Source organism: Anolis carolinensis, chromosome 4 (genome assembly GCF_035594765.1).
Source record: "Anolis carolinensis isolate JA03-04 chromosome 4, rAnoCar3.1.pri, whole genome shotgun sequence".
Classification (NCBI taxonomy): domain Eukaryota; kingdom Metazoa; phylum Chordata; class Lepidosauria; order Squamata; family Dactyloidae; genus Anolis; species Anolis carolinensis.
This window is the reverse complement of record NC_085844.1, coordinates 248,533,600-248,551,366: the sequence shown is the minus strand read 5'-3', so window position 1 is coordinate 248,551,366 and position 17,767 is coordinate 248,533,600. Positions and strand designations below refer to the sequence as shown.

The following is a 17,767-nucleotide window of genomic DNA, read 5'->3' as shown; positions in this document are numbered from 1 at the left end:
GCAATTCAGTGATTCTGGCCATGAAAGCCTTTAACACCACAATATTTAATTCTGCTTTAATGTTTGTATATTTTAAATTGTATTGAAATGCTTTTAATGTAAGCCACTTTTGAGTCTCCTTGGGGAGAGAAAAAGCGGGGTATAAACAAACATACAGTAGAGTCTCACTTATCCAACACTCGCTTATCCAACGTTCTGGATTATCCAACGCATTTTTGTAGTCAATGTTTTCAATACATCATAATATTTTGGTGCTAAATTCGTAAATACAGTAATTACTACATAGCATTACTGCATATTGAACTACTTTTTCTGTCAAATTTGTTGTCCAACATGATGTTTTGGTGTTTAATTTGTAAAATCATAACCTAATTTGATGTTTAATAGGCTTTTCCTTAATCTCTCCTTATTATCCAACATATTCGCTTATCCAACGTTCTGCCGGCCCGTTTACGTTGGATAAGTGAGACTCTACTGTAGTAATAATTATTACTATTACTATCAGCATTATTATTCTGCTTTTCTCTCTTGGTAGAGATTATTACTATCACCATAATGATCTTGTTTTTCTCTTGATCGAAACCCAATGCTCCTACCAAATGAGCGAAGTTCACTACCAGGTTCACACTATGCTCAAGCGAAGGAATGATACTGATGTCTCACAACCACATCCTTTGAAAAATAACACACCCATCAGACCATACCAGTAATGCTTAGGGATTAGCAGTCATCTTTAGCAAGGGTTAAAGTTCCAAAGTGCCAATGTACAGCATCCAAAGAGGATGTGTCGTTGGGGCAAAGTAGGCAGCACAAAGGGGAGAAAGAAGGTGGCGGCACTGATCTCCTCTTCATGGGATGAGAAATCCAATCCACACAAACAGCCAGAGCTAGGAAAAGAAAGTGCTGCCCAAGAAGTCCATCAAAGCAGACACCCCAAATTATTGAGGGGAAAGAGGAATGTCCCTCATCAGTAGAAACAGTAGAGTGGGTGGCACGGAGGCATCTGGCTTCTCTCACATGAACATGTCATCGTAGTTGGGAGGTGGAAGGTGGTCCGGATTCGGCCTGAAAGGAGAATATGGAAAACATGGAAGTGCCACTATCCATATTAAGCCAGTTTAGAATTAACCAACCCACACTCATAGCTTTCACAGACACCAATGACTCCACCTTCCAGCTGGGATCCCCCCCCAAAGTAATTTTGGCAACCCCTGATGGCTCCTTAACCCATTAAAATATGCAAATAGGCTGCAGAATGGGAGTTAAATATTTCAATCTATCTATCTGTCAGTCTATCTATCTATATGTGTATCTATCAAATCAAAATATGTTTGTCCATTTGTTCCACAAAGGCTCCAAACATGGCATGATGGGTCTAGCCCAAAATTGGCACACAGACTATCCCCTCCTCTTCAGCCTCTGGTTGAACTAAAACATAAATATATACATTATTATTATTATTATTATTATTATTAATAATAATAATAATACTCTGCTTTATCTCTCCTGAAGGAGACTCAAAGCAGCTTAACATAAAAACATTGGCATACATTTAAAAATATATCAGTATGCAAACATATTAACAGGATTAAATTTAAACAGTATTTTAAAAAAACTCCCAGTTAAAAACCATTAAAACATATCAAAGTTAGATTTATGGATTTAACTAAAACAACCAACCCTTTTGGGCCCAACAGCATAGGGAAAGAAAAGGAACAAAACTAGGTGAAGTGGCCCTCTCTGATGTCACAGTGAAAGAAAGATTGTGCTAGGTGACACGTGCATGAGGGAGGGAGGAAGCAAGGAAGGCTCATTATGTGCATGTGAGTATTCCAAAATCTGTAATCCAAGACCGTTCTCATCCTGAGCATTTTGGCTAAGAGATACTCAGCTTGTTACTAGAACAATGTTCTAGTTTATCTGTTTCTGATACTCACCCACTTCGGTTAGCTCCTGGGGGCCCAAAGGGGTCAAATCTGGCACCAGGGGGAACGGATCCAGGAGGCAGTCTGTTTGGAAGTCCTGAAGATGGATCTATCACAGGATTCCGATATCCCGATCGAAGCGGATCGAAGATCATTCCCCCGCTTCGGCCCCTGAGCAAAAGCAGAAAGAGAGGTGACAGCTGGATTGACTCAGGCCAGTTCCTTGGCACTGACCTGCGTTTGATCCTCCCGCTAGTTTTGGTCTACAACTTCCTAACAACGGTAGGCTATTGGGAATTGTAGGAGTTGAAATTTAAAACACCTGGAGGGCCAAAATTGGCCTATGTCGGCTCTACCGGAACTACGTAGTCTGGTGATTCATGTAGCAACATTGAACAGCTTGTACTAACATTTTATTACAGTATATTTATTACTAATTAAGATGCATTGGCCACTTATGAAGGAGTGAGAGCTGGACAGCAGTAAAATAGAAGAATTGAAGACGATGTACTGATTTCACATTCCTGAAAAAGCAGTGTGTTGGAAGTGATTTCTAGCTGCTGTTCCTTCCCTCTGAGGGTGCATCTACACTGTAGAATTAATGCAGTTTGGCACCACTTTAACTGCCATGGCTCACTGCTATGGAATTATGGAAGTTGTTAAGTGCAATAATTCCACAGTGCAGATGCACCCTGAGACAGGGACTTCTCACAAAGGATATTTAGATAGAATGAAAAATGTACCCAAAGGGGTCCAGGTCTTCTCCTCCAACAGCAAATGGTCCCATGGGGTCTTGCCTGAAAAGGAAGATATATTTGAGTTTCGAAAGACAGTTTGAAGAGTCTGTCACTGAATGCAGGATATTGGTTTTCTAAAAATGGTTACAGAAGGGCCTTTAAAAGTAAAAACGCATAGCCACAAACCCACATTATATATTATAAGGTATATGATATCTTACATAGCTTTGTGCATGAAGCAAAGTTTGTGTATATTAAAGCATCAGAAATCTCAGGCACCACTCTCTCCGGTGGACCATTTCAGATTAATATTTTAGGACTGAGGGATACTGAACTGGTCTTTCTATCCTGCTTTTTTAATCGTGAGATCTCAGACTGGCTTACAAATAGAACCATATAAACAATTTGGAACTATTCCAGAATAAAATGGTACAATAACTTAACAGGACAACAACATATTCAACAAACACTTTAAAATAACGTAAAAGGCTGTAAGAATTTAAAACTGTATGGTGTGGTGTCAGAAGTCATGGGTAGGAATGGGGAGGTGGCAGGACAGGGGAAATAATATTTGTATTTTGATTGTTTAATCTCGAAGATTGCATGTTGTTGTTGTTGTCGTCGTCGTCCCCCCCCCATTTATACCCTGTTTCCCCTAAAATAAGACATCCCCAGAAAATAAGACCTAGTAGAGGTTTTGCTGAATCGCTAAATATAAGGCCTCCCCCGAAAGTAAGACCTAGCAAAGTTTTTGTTTGGAAGCATGCCCAACGAACAGAACACCAGAGCAGATCGGTAAATGTACGTACCATAGAGTGTTATACATGGAAATAATGGCAATAACAAGAAATTCTTGATAGGATTCACAGTTTGTCTGTTTATGCTGGTTTGTGATGACATCTACTGTCCAGCTTATAATAAATGTTCATTTTTTGTTCAACAATAAATGTGAATTCTTCTTCATGGAAAAATAAGACATCCCCTGAAAATAAGACCTAGAGCATCTTTGGGAGCAAAAATTAATATAAGACACTATCTTATTTTCGGGGAAACACGGTATAAATAAAAATGTAATGTCAGTAAGTGAGGGGCCTCATATCTTCCAAACTAGCACCAATTGCTATGAAATCAGACACAACATAGCGAAGTGTTTTAAGCCCACTCTCACAAACCTGACACACCTGAGAAAGGTAAAATTGTATCCCTAAGCAACGGTCAATCAGTCTCCTCCTCCCTTAGCTACCGTATGAATAGACGGCTTCTCCTTTTAGCATCGGTGCAAGCAACGGACAAGCAGTCTCCACTCTTTAGCAACCCGTGTGGGCGGGGCCACAAGGGAAGGCTAGGCTTGCCTCCTTGCCACTTACGAGGAGTTACACAAGGCTGAGGATCTGAGCCCTAGCCACAGAAAGGGTGTCAGGAAGAAACTGCAAGTAGCAAGGATGTTACCCAGGGAACACCTGGATGTTTTACCAACCTGTGGGATGCTTCTCTTTATATATCTGTGGAAGGTTCAGGGTGGGATAAGAACTCCTTTCTTCTACAAGCAAGTGTGAATGTTCCAATTGGCCAACTTGATTAGTATTACATAGCCTTGCTGCTTCAAACCCTGGCTCCTTCCTGCCTGGGGGAATCCTTTGTTGGGAGGTGTTAGCTGGCCCTGATTATTTCATGTCTAGTATTCCACTGTTTTCTGAGTGGTGTTCTTTATTTACAGCAAGAAATGTTCCAATTGGCCGTAGCCTTGCCACTTATGGCGTGAAAGAACTGGCCGTCAGCTAGGATGCTGCCCAGGGGATACCTGCATGTTTTACCATCCTGTGAGAGGCTTCTCTTTATATATCTGTGGAAGGTCCAGGATAGGAGAAAGAACTTTTTAATGAGTTTTTTTCATCAAACCAGACTGGGCCACAGCAACATGTGGCTAGGTATAGACAGTATCACAATAAAATGTATACATTAAAAAAAAAATCTCAGCCAGTGTGCTCAATGATTGGGGATGCTGAGAGTTACAGATCACTCAAACCATCTAACCCTTTTACTGCTGCTGACTATGAGGCATTCTTCACTCTTCCATGCTAGGTGTTGTTGCATTCCCCATACATATGACCCGATTCAGCGGCAACCTTCAAGGAGGAAGTGGCTCCAAAACAGAAGCACTTTTCAGCCAGCAAACTCACCAGTTGGGCTGCCGGCCGCCATGGGGATGCCGGGGTGGGATCCACAGCGGGTCGTGGTCTGGAGGGTTGGGCGGAGAGGGGTTCCTCTCCCTCTTGGGCTCCTTCTTGGGGATGGCGGGGTCTTTGGCCGCTGTCTCAAAGGGGGAGACGATGTGGTGGAGGATCTGCGCCTGCAGCTCCTCTGTGTTCTGGTAGACTCTATTGGAATGAGATGGATGGAGAGGTGTGAGCTGCTCACCTTCTGCTGAAACCAAGTAATATAGAAATGCCCACATGTCTGCGGGGGAGACATTTGTGGCCAGACCACATGCATCCCTTTGAAACTGCCAATATGAACAAACATATCAAGCACAGTTTGGTAACTGCAGTGGCAGATAGGAAGCGCTCCAAAGCGTCACCACTTCATTGTTTGCTCTCTTTCTCCCCTCTTTGGAAGAACTTTATAAGTCCCGCAGACTTAAGAAAGCTCAGAGCAGTCTTAGGGATCCATCTCACCTGGCATATTACTATTTTTTAATTGTTGCCATCTGACAGATGGTACAGGATGACAAAGACAAGGACAAACAGACTGCAAGAAAGCTTTTATCCTAGAGATGTAACTCTACAGAACTCCATGGCGTCACATTGATATGGAGCAATGGGTGTGTTGTTTCTGTGATGTGTGCTGGGGAAAGCATTTAATTTAGTTGTAGAATGACAATAAAGCTATTCTATTCTACACTAAATTACGTTTCTCCTGGTCCACGCAGAACTACAGTCACTTTGGCAGACTTTGACTGCATCTATACCAAGCATGGGCAAACTTTGGCCCTCCCTCAGGTGTTGTTATTATTATTTATGGGAGTTGTAGTTTGCAGAGGCACCAGCATTTTTTGGAAAGATTCCAGAACTCCCTAGGATTCCATAGCATTGAGCCATGACAGTTAAAGTAGTATCAAGCTGCATTAATCCGCAGTGTAGATGCAGCCTAGGAAATTCTTGAAGGTACATATACATACATGAGATGCAAACCCGGATTCCTTTTCCCCTCCCAAATGCTGCAGGCTAAAACTTCCACAGCATGAATAAACATGCCATTTTGGACTGTGAACCCCAGAATCCCCCATAACTGACACTATGCTCTTGCAAAAGGGCATAGGAAAGAAAACACGGCACCAAACCAAGAAAGAAGGAAAGCTGTAAGTCTGGGGAGCTCCACCTAGGCAAACCCTAACCAAGCAAATAGAAAGGAACCCATTTTCCCATGTTGTCTAAGGCTAAGGTATAGCAAGGCGTGTCATGTTCAATGACCACTATGACAATGAAGAAGAGTCATATTTTCCAACACAAAAGACCATGAACAAGTCTGGCAACTCTTGGACTGATCCTCAGCCAAGGAAAGAGAGTCCTAGCAGACTTTACTAGCAGGCTGCGCCATGAAACTACATTTTTTGTTCGTGCACTAAAATAACTTTGGTGGCGTCCATATTGGCTTAGAGCAGCCACCACATTCTTCCCTCAACCTAATTGTCACCTACATTAAGAAAAGCCTAAAGGTAATGTTTTAGTTCTCGTGGTGAAACCAAAGATATGCTTCCAGTCATGCAGTTCATACTTAGCCAAATCTCCAGTTTTTGTTATATATACTGTCAACCCGTTTCTGAATATTTACATAAAACTGTAATTTAAGATAATAATAAGACAGTATTCGGGCTCAGGCTGTGGCGCAGGCTGGAGAGCAGCTGCAATGAATCACTGCAATGAATCACTCAGACCGGGAGGTCATGAGTTCGAGGCCCGCTCGGAGCCTATGTTTGTTTGTCTTTGTTCTATGTTAAAAGGCATTGAATGTTTGCCTATATGTGTAATGTGATCCGCCCTGAGTCCCCTTCGGGGTGAGAAGGGCGGAATATAAATGCTGTAAATAAATAAATAAATAATTTAAGATAATACAGTAGAGTCTCACTTATCCAAGCCTCGCTTATCCAAGCTTCTGGATTGTCCAAGCTATTTTTGTAGTCAATGTTTTCAATATATCGTGATATTTTGGTGTTAAATTCGTAAATACAGTAATTACAACATAACATTATTGCATATTGAACTACTTTATCTGTCAAATTTGTTGTATAACATGATGTTTTGGTGCTTAATTTGTAAAATCATAACCTAATTTGATGTTTAATAGGCTTTTCCTTCATCCCTCCTTATTATCCAAGATATTCGCTTATCCAAGCTTCTGCCGGCCAGTTTAGCTTGGATAAGTGAGACTCTACTGTAATAAGACAGTAATAGGATAAGACTGCCCAACTCTGATTACCTATATACTCGAGTATAAGCCGACCTGAATATAAGCCGCCCAGGATCCTCACTCGAGTATAAGCTGAGCGAAAAACTTGGCTTATACTGGAGTATATAAAGTACACTATGTAAAAAAAATTGAAAAGAAATGTTTGTTCCTGGTTTGAAAATATTATTTCCTGTCCAATTGTATTTACTTTGAAAGCAGTTGTTACACTCCAGAAACTTTGTTTTTGTGGCTGCCACAAATTCTGTCGGATGAGACTAGACGTGATATTCCTTGAAAAACTACAGCAAAATGTGCTGCAGGATGTCCTTCCCACAACGACAAAGTTTTGGCAGCTTAATAAACCTTTTCCATGTTTTTATGATATAACCAGTTAGGAAATTACATTGATAACCCATGAACAAAAATCGTGTTACACACAATTATTTTTTAAGTTTGTTAGTCAGCTTTATTTTTGTGTATGCTTTTTTTGTTTGTTTGTTTAAACATGTTATTTGAAGCAGATATTTAGTCATATTGTATTAGTATTAGAAGGTAGATGAGTAGCATTTTCTTTAAAATATATAACTTTGTAACCTGTTTGTAGTATTATTATTATTATTATTATTCCTTTCAAAATCCTGCAACAGGCTTAGAGGCTAACCTAGCAGAATTCCTCTTAGCTTCTGTTGCTACTGGTTTATCAAAGGGCACTCCTTCTCAGGCCCCTTCTACACTGCCATATAATCCAGACTATCAAAATAGATGAGACTATACTGCCATATAATTCAGTTCAAAGCAGATTATCTGGATCTGATGTGTGATAGATTATCTGAATTTGATAGTGATGGAATCAAGTGGCCATATGATACTCTTGGGACTCCAGCTCCCATCTCTCCTTGCAGACCCTCCACTGGCTACAGAGTTGAGAAGGATCAATATTTACTTGTCAAAATCAGCCAGGTGTTCCGGGTTGATGTAGTCAGTCACTTTCAGGGTCAAATCCGCCACTTTCTGGGATTTGGGCTCCTGAAAGGGGAAGGAAAGAAGAGAGTTTGAGGTGGACCACAGTATTGGTGGGCAGGACTCACTGCATGGAGAAAGCTTACAGGGCTTGCAAAGCACTCAGTCAAAGCTATCAAAAGTGGGGCAAAACTGCATTCATTCCACAGTGTAGATGCACCCTAAGATGTAGATTCAAAATAGAGAAGAAAATCCTTGATAACATTAGGAAGAAATTCCTGATGATAGTGAAATCGATGGAAACCACCAAATGCAGTAGCATTGTCCAAACACAAACCAAAGAGCACCAAAGAGACTAATTCAACCAGAGAAGTCAGCCACAGCAGAGCACTTGATGAACCAACCTGGATACAGAACATTATTTGGGAACATAGACATGCTGGACCACTGTGACAACCATCATATCAGACTACACCAGGTTCTCAATCTGTGGGTCCCCAGGTGTTTTGGCCTACAACTCCCAGAAATTCAAGCCAGTTTACCAGCTGTTAGGGTTTCTAGGAGTTGAAGGCCAAAACATCTCAGGACACACAGGTTGAGAACCACTGGACTACACAGAGAAGCCACTGAAATCAATAATAAGCTTGTGGACAATTTCAACAGAAAGGGGGAAACCATGAAAATAACCCAAATCTGGTTACCAGTATTAAAAAACACTAAAACCAAGACAGTAAATAAAGACCACCACTCAGAAACAGGGGAACTACAGACAGCAAAGCATCAAGTGCACGTTAACACCTCCCAAAGAAAAGATGCCTCCAGGCATAACAGCCAAGCTACCTCTATGCAGATGCCCTCGCTGATTGACTTTGCAGCTTCATGGCTACTCAATGCTAATCAAACTTGTTGTAGAAGGCTTTCATGGCCGAAATCACATGGTTCTTGTGTGATTTCTGGGCTCTATGGCCATGTTTCAGAAGTATTCTCTCCTGACGTTTTGCCCACATCTATGGCAGGCATCTTCAGAGGTAGTGAAGTATATATCCTCACAACCTCCGAGGATGCCTGCCACAGATGTGAGTGAAACGTCAGGAGTAAATACTTCTGGAACATGGTCATACAGCCTGGAAAACACACAACAACCCTAATCAAGCTTGCCAACTGCAATACTCACACCTGCTTCAAACAGACAAGGGTTCTTTCACCCTGGACATTATTCCACACTCCACTTGCCTCACTTCCAACAGACCTCTGAGGATGCTTGCCACAGATGCAGGTGAAACGTCAAGAGAATGCTACCGGAACATGGCCATACAGCCTGGAAAACTCACAGCAACGCAGTGGAATCTTTTGGACTGGATGGACATTTTTAGAGAAGGCTCTAATGGTGTCCTACTGCATGGCAGAAGGGGATTGGATTGGATGGACCTTGGGGGGCCCCTCCGTGTTTTTGGTTGTGGGAAAGAGGCCGAACCCAACCCCTTCTTAGGCCTGGAAGCTGGCTCACCATGACGTTGAGGATGATGCTGCCGTCCACCATGATGCCCTTCAGGAGCAGGTCGCGGGAGTCGTCCTTTGCCCGGTAGCGCAGGGTGTAGAGCTCCTTGTCTGCGTTCCACCCGGGAGGCAACATCTCCGACTTCCTCTCGCTGGCACCTGGCTGGATGATGGAGAAACCCCCAAAGAAGAGAAAGAGAGAGATGACACTTTGGCTGGGCTGCACCATGTCAAGCAACAGTGGAGACAGTGGGTGCATCTACACAGTACCCTGTTTCCCCGAAACTAAGACATCCCCGGAAAATAAGACCTAGTAGAGGTTTTGCTGAATTGCTAAATATAAGGCCTCCCCAGAAAGTAAGACCTAGCAAAGTCTTTGTTTGGAAGCATGCCCGCCAAACAGAACACCAAAGCATGCGGGATTGGTAAATGTACATATCATAGTCTTGTATATGGAAATAATGGTAATAACAAGAAATTCTTGATAGGATTCACAGTTTGGTTATGCTGGTTTGTGATGACAACTACTGTACAGTATATAATGTTCATTTTTTGTTCAACAATAAATGTGAATTCTTCTTCATGGAAAAATAAGACATCCCCTGAAAATAAGACCTAGCGCATCTTTGGGAGCAAAAATTAATATAAGACACTGTCTTATTTTCGGGGAAACACGGTAGAATGAATGGAGTTTGACACCATTGAGCTCAATGCTATGGAATCATAGGAGTTGTAGTTTGATGAAGCACCAGCACTCTCTGGCAGAGAAGGCAAAAATAAGACTACAAACCACATTATTCCATAGCATTGAGCTATGCCAAATAATAATAATAATAATAATAATATTAATAATAATAATAATAATAATAATCACTTATTCTATAGTGTAGATCAGGCATGGACAAACTTTGGCCGTCTGGATGTTTTGGACTTCAACTTCCACAATTCTTAACAGCCTACCGGCTATTAGGAATTGTAGGAGTTGAAGTCCAAAACATCCGGACGGCCAAAATTTGTCCATGCCTGGTGTAGATGCATCCTGTATGTTTATGTGCAGATGTTCCCTTTTTTGGTGGTGGGGGCTCAGGACAAATCTTGGGCAGTCAAAACCCTGGGAGATAATAGATATACAGTGGAGTCTCACTTATCCAACACTCGCTTATCCATCATTCTGGATTATCTAACACATTTTTGTAGTCAATGTTTTCAATATATCATGATATTTTGGTGCTAAATTCATAAATACAATAATTACAACATAACATTATTGTGCACTGAACTACTTTTTCTGTCAAATTTGTTGTATAACATGATGTTTTGGTGCTTAATTTGTAAAATCATAACCTAATTTGATGTGTAATAGGCTTTTCCTTAATCCCTCATTATCCAAGATATTCACTTATCCAAGGTTCTGCCGGCCCGTTTAGCTTGGATAAGTGAGACTCTACTGTATAAGGAACTAGCTGTGCCCAGCCACGTGTTGCTGTGGCATAATAAATTGGCTATCTTGATTAGCATGTAATGGCCTTGTAGCCTATAAGTCTGGCTGATTCCTCCCTGAGGGAATCTTTCGTTGGGAGATGTTAGCTGGGCTGATTGTTTACTGTCTGGAATTCCCTTGGTTTCAGAGTGTTGTTCTTTATTTATTGTACTGTTGTTGTTTTTTTAGATTTCTAATGCTTGGAGGCAGGTTCTGTTTATTTTCAATTGATTTCTCTAGGTAAGAAACAGGCAGGCTAGTGTGGTTGATATACCTGTGGAATAATATCTAGTGCGGGAGAAGAAGTCTTGTCTGTTGGAGGAAAGATTGAACGTTTTAATTGGTCTCCTTGAATAGCATGTAATGGCCTTGCAGCTTTAAAGCCTTGCTGTTTCCTGCCTGGGGTTATCCTTTGTTGGGAGGTGTTAAAGATTTTGAAATCATATTGTTGTATGATCCCTTGCTATGGCTATATATCTATATCGCCTCTTCTTTTCGTGAATGTTTGCTCCACATTGAATCCCCTTTGTGGCTTTTGGCCCACCTTGTGAATGTAAATAAACAACACTGAATAAATAAATAACATTGAACCATAAGTGCAATGGAGAACTGAGATTGTACTGGCCTGGGATGACGGTTTCGAATTATAATGAAATTACCTTATGATTTTACAAATTAAGGACCAAAACATCACATACTTTTGACCTGATTACCCCCATTTTATCAATTGATGGTGATGCTGTTTTTACTACTTTCCCTATCGGGTCATTACACTGTTTTTGTATTTTGTGTTTTTAATTTGTCTATTATAGCGGAATTGTTTTTACTTACTTATATTGGTTTTAACTTGTCACATTTTGTTTTTGTTTTGTGCTTGGCCTCATGTTGGCCGCCCCAAATCCCTTTGGGGAGATGGTGGCGGGACAGAAAAATAAAGTATTATTATTAAAGTAGAGTCTCACTTATCCAACACTCGCTTATCCAACGTTCTGGATTATCCAACGCATTTTTGTAGTGAATGTTTTCAATACATCGTGATATTTTGGTGCTAAATTCGTAAATACAGTAATTACTACATAGTATTACTGTGTACTGAACTACGTTTTCTGTCAAATTTGTTGTATAACATGATGTTTTGGTGCTTAATTTGTAAAATCATAACCTAATTTGATGTTTAATAGGCTTTTCCTTAATCCCTCCTTATCATTCAAGATATTCACTTATCCAAGGTTCTACTGGCCTGTTTAGCTTGGATAAGTGAGACTCTACTGTACATGTATTATTATTATTATTGGGGCCCCTGGTGGCACAGTGTGTTAAAGCACTGAGCTGTTGTGGACCCAAAGGTCCCAGGTTCAAATCCCGGGAGTGGAATGAGCTCCCATTGTTATCCCCAGCTTCTGCCAACCTAGCAGTTCGAAAACATGCCAATGTGAGTAGATCAATAGGTACCGCTCCGGTGAGAAGGTAATGGCGCTCCATGCAGTCATACCGGCCACATGACTTTGGAGGTGTCTATGGACAATGCCGGCTCTTCGGCTTGGAAATGGAGATGAGCACCAACCCCCAGAGTCGGTCACGACTGGACTTAACATCAGGGGAAAACCTTTACCTTTACTATTATAGCTGAATTGTTTTTACTTACTTATATTGGTTTTAACTTGTCACATTTTGTTTTTGTTTTGGGCTTGGCCTCATGTTGGCCGCCCCAAATCCCTTTGGGGAGATGGTGGTGGGACAGAAAAATAAAGTATTATTATTATTATTATTAGTTAGTAGATTAACATACTGTTAGTATTAACAGTAGATCTACTTTTGGGTCCTAAGCATTTTGGAGACTAGTTGCTCAACTTAAATGCATGCTTTCCTCTTTCTGGGTTGCTTATGGGTCTGGATGGGGTGCGCCCAGCTTTGGGTGATGCTTTTAAGGTGGCCTGGAGATGATGCCGAGGGCCTCTTACCTGGTCTCCAGCGCCCAGGCAGCGGTAGCCATGGGTGATGAGCTTCCAGTGCAGGTAGCAGACCAGGGCGTCCTGCGGGCAGGAAAGGTCCGGCGCAACCGAGGAGAAGAGCAGCTCCAGGCCGGCCATCGCGCTGCAGCCGCCTGACACGCGTCACGTGGGAAAGGGAGGACACGCGTCAGCAGGAGGGAAGAATGCAACCCCAGCAAAGGACGGAAGGAAGGGTTGGTTGCAATGCAAACTCCTGCGACGGGGCCTGAAAGTGAAAGTGGCCCAGGAGGCGGAGAGGAAGCAGACCGGGGAGGCCCGCCCCCTTTTGCAGGGAAACACACAGCCCGACGCTTTGGTTCCGGGTGAAACACAACCTACAAACGATCTACAGACCGGGTTGTTGTGAATGGCAAACACCTTTTTGCATTGCATTGCATTAGGCATTGCATTTTACTTAGAACCTTTTTTTGCATATTATTAACTTTGGCATTGCATTAGGCATTGCATTTTACTTAGAACCTTTTTTTGCATATTATTAACTTTGGCATTGCATTAGGCATTGCATTTTACTTAGAACCTTTTTTTGCATATTGTTAACTTTGGCATTGCATTAGGCATTGCATTTTACTTAGAACCTTTTTTGCATGTTATTAACTTTGGCATTGCATTAGGCATTGCATTTTACTTAGAACCTTTTTTTGCATATTATTAACTTTGGCATTGCATTAGGCATTGCATTTTACTTAGAACCTTTTTTTGCATATTGTTAACTTTGGCATTGCATTAGGCATTGCATTTTACTTAGAACTTTTTTGCATATTAACTTTGGCATTGCATTAGGCATTGCATTTTACTTAGAACCTTTTTTTTGCATATTATTAACTTTGGCATTGCATTAGGCATTGCATTTTACTTAGAACCTTTTTTTGCATATTATTAACTTTGGCATTGCATTAGGCATTGCATTTTACTTAGAACCTTTTTTTGCATATTGTTAACTTTGGCATTGCATTAGGCATTGCATTTTACTTAGAACCTTTTTTGCATGTTATTAACTTTGGCATTGCATTAGGCATTGCATTTTACTTAGAACCTTTTTTTGCATATTATTAACTTTGGCATTGCATTAGGCATTGCATTTTACTTAGAACCTTTTTTGCATATTATTAACTTTGGCATTGCATTAGGCATTGCATTTTACTTAGAACTTTTTTGCATATTAACTTTGGCATTGCATTAGGCATTGCATTTTACTTAGAACCTTTTTTTTGCATATTAACTTTGGCATTGCATTAGGCATTGCATTTTACTTAGAACTTTTTTGCATATTAACTTTGGCATTGCATTAGGCATTGCATTTTACTTAGAACCTTTTTTTTGCATATTAACTTTGGCATTGCATTAGGCATTGCATTTTACTTAGAACCTTTTTTGCATATTAACTTTGGCATTGCATTCAACTTTCTGTTGGTTTTTTTTTTGCATTTGATAAACGTTTGCATTCAGTTTTTATTTTGCATTTTATCACACAGTAATTTACTTAATTAGCATGTTTCTTTTTCCTTTTCTTGCCAATATACCCCACTTGCCTAGTTTCCAACGGACTTCACCACCACTGAGGATGCCTGTCATAGATGTGGGTGAAACGTCAGGAGATAATGCTTCTGGAGCATGGCCAGATAGCCAGGAAAACTCACAGCAACCCAGGATTGCCTTTTAATTGTCAATCAAATGTGCAATACACATACAAAACAAAACAAAATGCAAAGGTTTATCAAAAGCAAAACAAAACAAAGGTTAATAATATGCAAAAAAGGTGGAAAGTAAAATGCAATGCAAAAAGAAAAATGGTGCTTGTTAAATAAAATGCTATGATTAATAAAATGCCAGAAAAAGAAACATGCTTACTAAGTAAAATGCTGTGATTAATAAAATACAAAATAAAAACAGAATGCAAACATTCACCAAATGCAAAAAAACCAGAAAGTTAATAAAATGACAAAGTTAATAATATGTAAAAAAAGGTTTTAAGTAAAATGCAATGCAATGCAAAAAGGTACTTGTTAAATAAATTGCTATGGTTAATAAAATGGAAACAAGGATTGATAAGTCTCTTCGAACTCTGATTCTATGATTCTAATTAAAATGCAATGGTTACTAAAAAGCAAAACAAAGTGTTGAGTAAAATGCCGTGGTCAATAAACTGCAGTAGAATTGTTGGTTCAGTAAAATTCAATAATAATAAAATGCAAAAAGGAGAGGTTTATTAAAAGTAAAATGGGTACTGTTTCATTATGGGGGTGGAGGCCACAAGGGAGGTAGAGAGGGAAGGATAGTCTATAACAATTTACTGTTTTCACTGGTTATTCCCCTTCCACACTTCCCATTTCATAAACGAGGGTTGTTTCCATGACAGGGACATGGGTGGGGGGGAATAATAGGAAAACAGGTAGAAATGGTTTTCCTCCTTCAACCCACCCTCGACCTGCGTAAAATGGACTATTCTTCTGTTGTGGTTCAGTCTGATGATGAAGGGGGATTTGGGTTTGCACAGTCTGAAACTGGGAATGTTAGACAGTCTGAACAGCCAGAGATTCTTAGTCTGAGCAGCCAGAGATTCAGAGAAAGCCACAGGCAGGCAGCCAAGATGAGCTAACAGGCTGAGATGAGATAACGGAGGCTTCAGATCAGAGTGACCTTTCCCAGCTCTCAGAACTGGAGGAAGGCAGGGAAAGTAAACAACAGCTAGGCGGTTCTGAAAGTAATAATGAGCAAGTCCAATTAGACAGAGAAACAAGGCTGAGTCTGAGAACTAAGCTCCCTAGATGTTCGTTAAGGATTGCTGCCAAAAGGCTGGGAACCCAAGGTCAAAGGAATGCCTTCATGTCTTGTAAGAATGGGAAAATAAGGGGAAATGTGGGGGCACATTTCAGATCAAGCAACTTTGCTTTCAGAGCAAGATCTCCTGCTTTATTCCTGTCTTCAAGCCTCAAGTCTTGGTTCAGGTTTTGCCTATGGTTTTTTGGGAAAGTATTCATGCTTTCATGCTCCTGTTTGTACTTTGGATTTTGCTTTGAAGATCATGTTCCTGTTTTAAGCCTTGTCTTTTAAGGATTTACTTGCTGTTTCTGGGACACTGAATTCTATTTGGATTATTGCATTTCCTTATTGCTTTTGCCTTACTTTTTGCTACTTCTTTATCAATAAACTGTTTATATCAAGTCTGTCTCAGTGGTGTGTGTTGAGAGCAAAGTGGACCCTCGCTAGGGTGCAACACCTTCTCTCTCTAGGGCCCCCGATAATGGAACATAATCTTTTTGCACTTTGTTAGTCCAGCTCTCATGGCATTGCACATTTCTGGCTCCACTGTTACAATTAACACAGTTTGAGACCACTTCCATGGCTTCATGCTATGGGATCCTGGGAGTTGTAGTTTGTAACTGCACCAACACCTTTTGGCAGAGATGACTCAGGTTCTTGCAAAATGATGACAACCCCCAGCAAACCTATTGCAGTGTATATATTTTAATATATGCTAAAAAGTCAATGACAAAAAAACACACACACACACACACACCCAAACTCCCAAATCATAAAGTTTAAATATTCTGCCTTTTAATCTAACTAAACCTCGTTGCATTCTGACTTTTTCAAAGTATAGTATCTTAACTCTATTTCATTTTAAACGTTCCATCTGCCCGTGGATCATATTAATACGAGCAGCGTAAACATTTTTCATTTTAGTAATTTTGTATTTTTTATTTTATTTCCCCTTTTATTTATTGTTTTTTCAATCGGCCCCCTTCCACACAATGCAGAGATCTGAACTCATGTCTCCAGAGCTGTAAGGTGCACTGACACTCTATAATATTACAGTTCGATATCACTTTAACTGCTTTGGCTCAATGCTATGGAGTCCTGGGAGTAGTAGTTTTACAAGGCCTTTAGCCCTCTCTGCCAAAGAGTCCCAGGATTTCGTAGCACTGACCCATGGCAATGAAAAGGGTACCAAACTATCCAATCGAGGTGCAGGGTTGGAAAACACAACTTTCCAAGATGTGTTTGGACTATAAATCTCTATTCAGGGCACGATCCAGTCCTTCTCTCTCCACTCTGCTTGGGGTTCATAGACTTTGAACACAATTTGCAGCAACTGAAAGAAGCTGAGAACCAAGGGAGAATTGGGAGGAGGAGGGAGAAACTGGGACACTTTAAAGCAGCTGAACAAATGGGAAGAGGGAGGACTAACTGGGATTGTCTGAGCCAAATGTGTAGCCTTTCATTCTTCCCACTGACCGTGTACTTTCCGGGCGCGCTCTGCCATGGCTATGGAGATGTGGGCCACATGATGCGAAGAAGAGGACGAGGAAGCTAGTGTGAACGTTACGAAGATGGCATTGTCCTCCTTTGGGCTCGGCTGGCCAAACCAGGCCGCTGGTCAGTTGCTGGGTTCTATGTTTCAAACGGGTTCTGTGTTCCATCTTCACGGCTTTTGCTACAAGGAGCATCCAAAGCAGGCATGGGCAAACTTAGGTCCTCCAGGTGTTTGGACTCTCAACTCCCACAATTCCCCAAACAACTGGAGGGACCAAGTTTGCCCATGCCTGCTCTATAACAAAGAGAGGAGAAATATAGTCCTCTAACATATGGCCTTCATATCTTCTTGTATTGCCTTATGTTCTTCTTGTCTTCTCTCCCAGCTCTTCACCATGGAAAGTATTTTAAAAATATACAAATATTGAAACAGAATTAAATATCTTTAGTATTAAA

General features: G+C 40.8%; 1 protein-coding gene across 1 annotated transcript; it reads right to left on the bottom strand.

The window, feature by feature from the left end:
- Positions 1-715: 715 nt before the first annotated feature.
- psmf1 (proteasome inhibitor subunit 1) lies at positions 716-17,430 on the bottom strand. The gene is made up of 8 exons (XM_003226120.4): positions 17,294-17,430; positions 13,007-13,149; positions 9,576-9,728; positions 8,052-8,134; positions 4,843-5,040; positions 2,669-2,722; positions 1,938-2,096; positions 716-1,065 (listed from the first exon to the last, which is right to left on the bottom strand). Exons 1-8 carry the CDS (start codon positions 17,319-17,321, stop codon positions 1,014-1,016), a joined length of 870 nt encoding a protein of 289 aa, XP_003226168.2. The 5' UTR covers positions 17,322-17,430; the 3' UTR covers positions 716-1,013.
- Between the last annotated feature and the right edge of the window lie 337 nt (positions 17,431-17,767).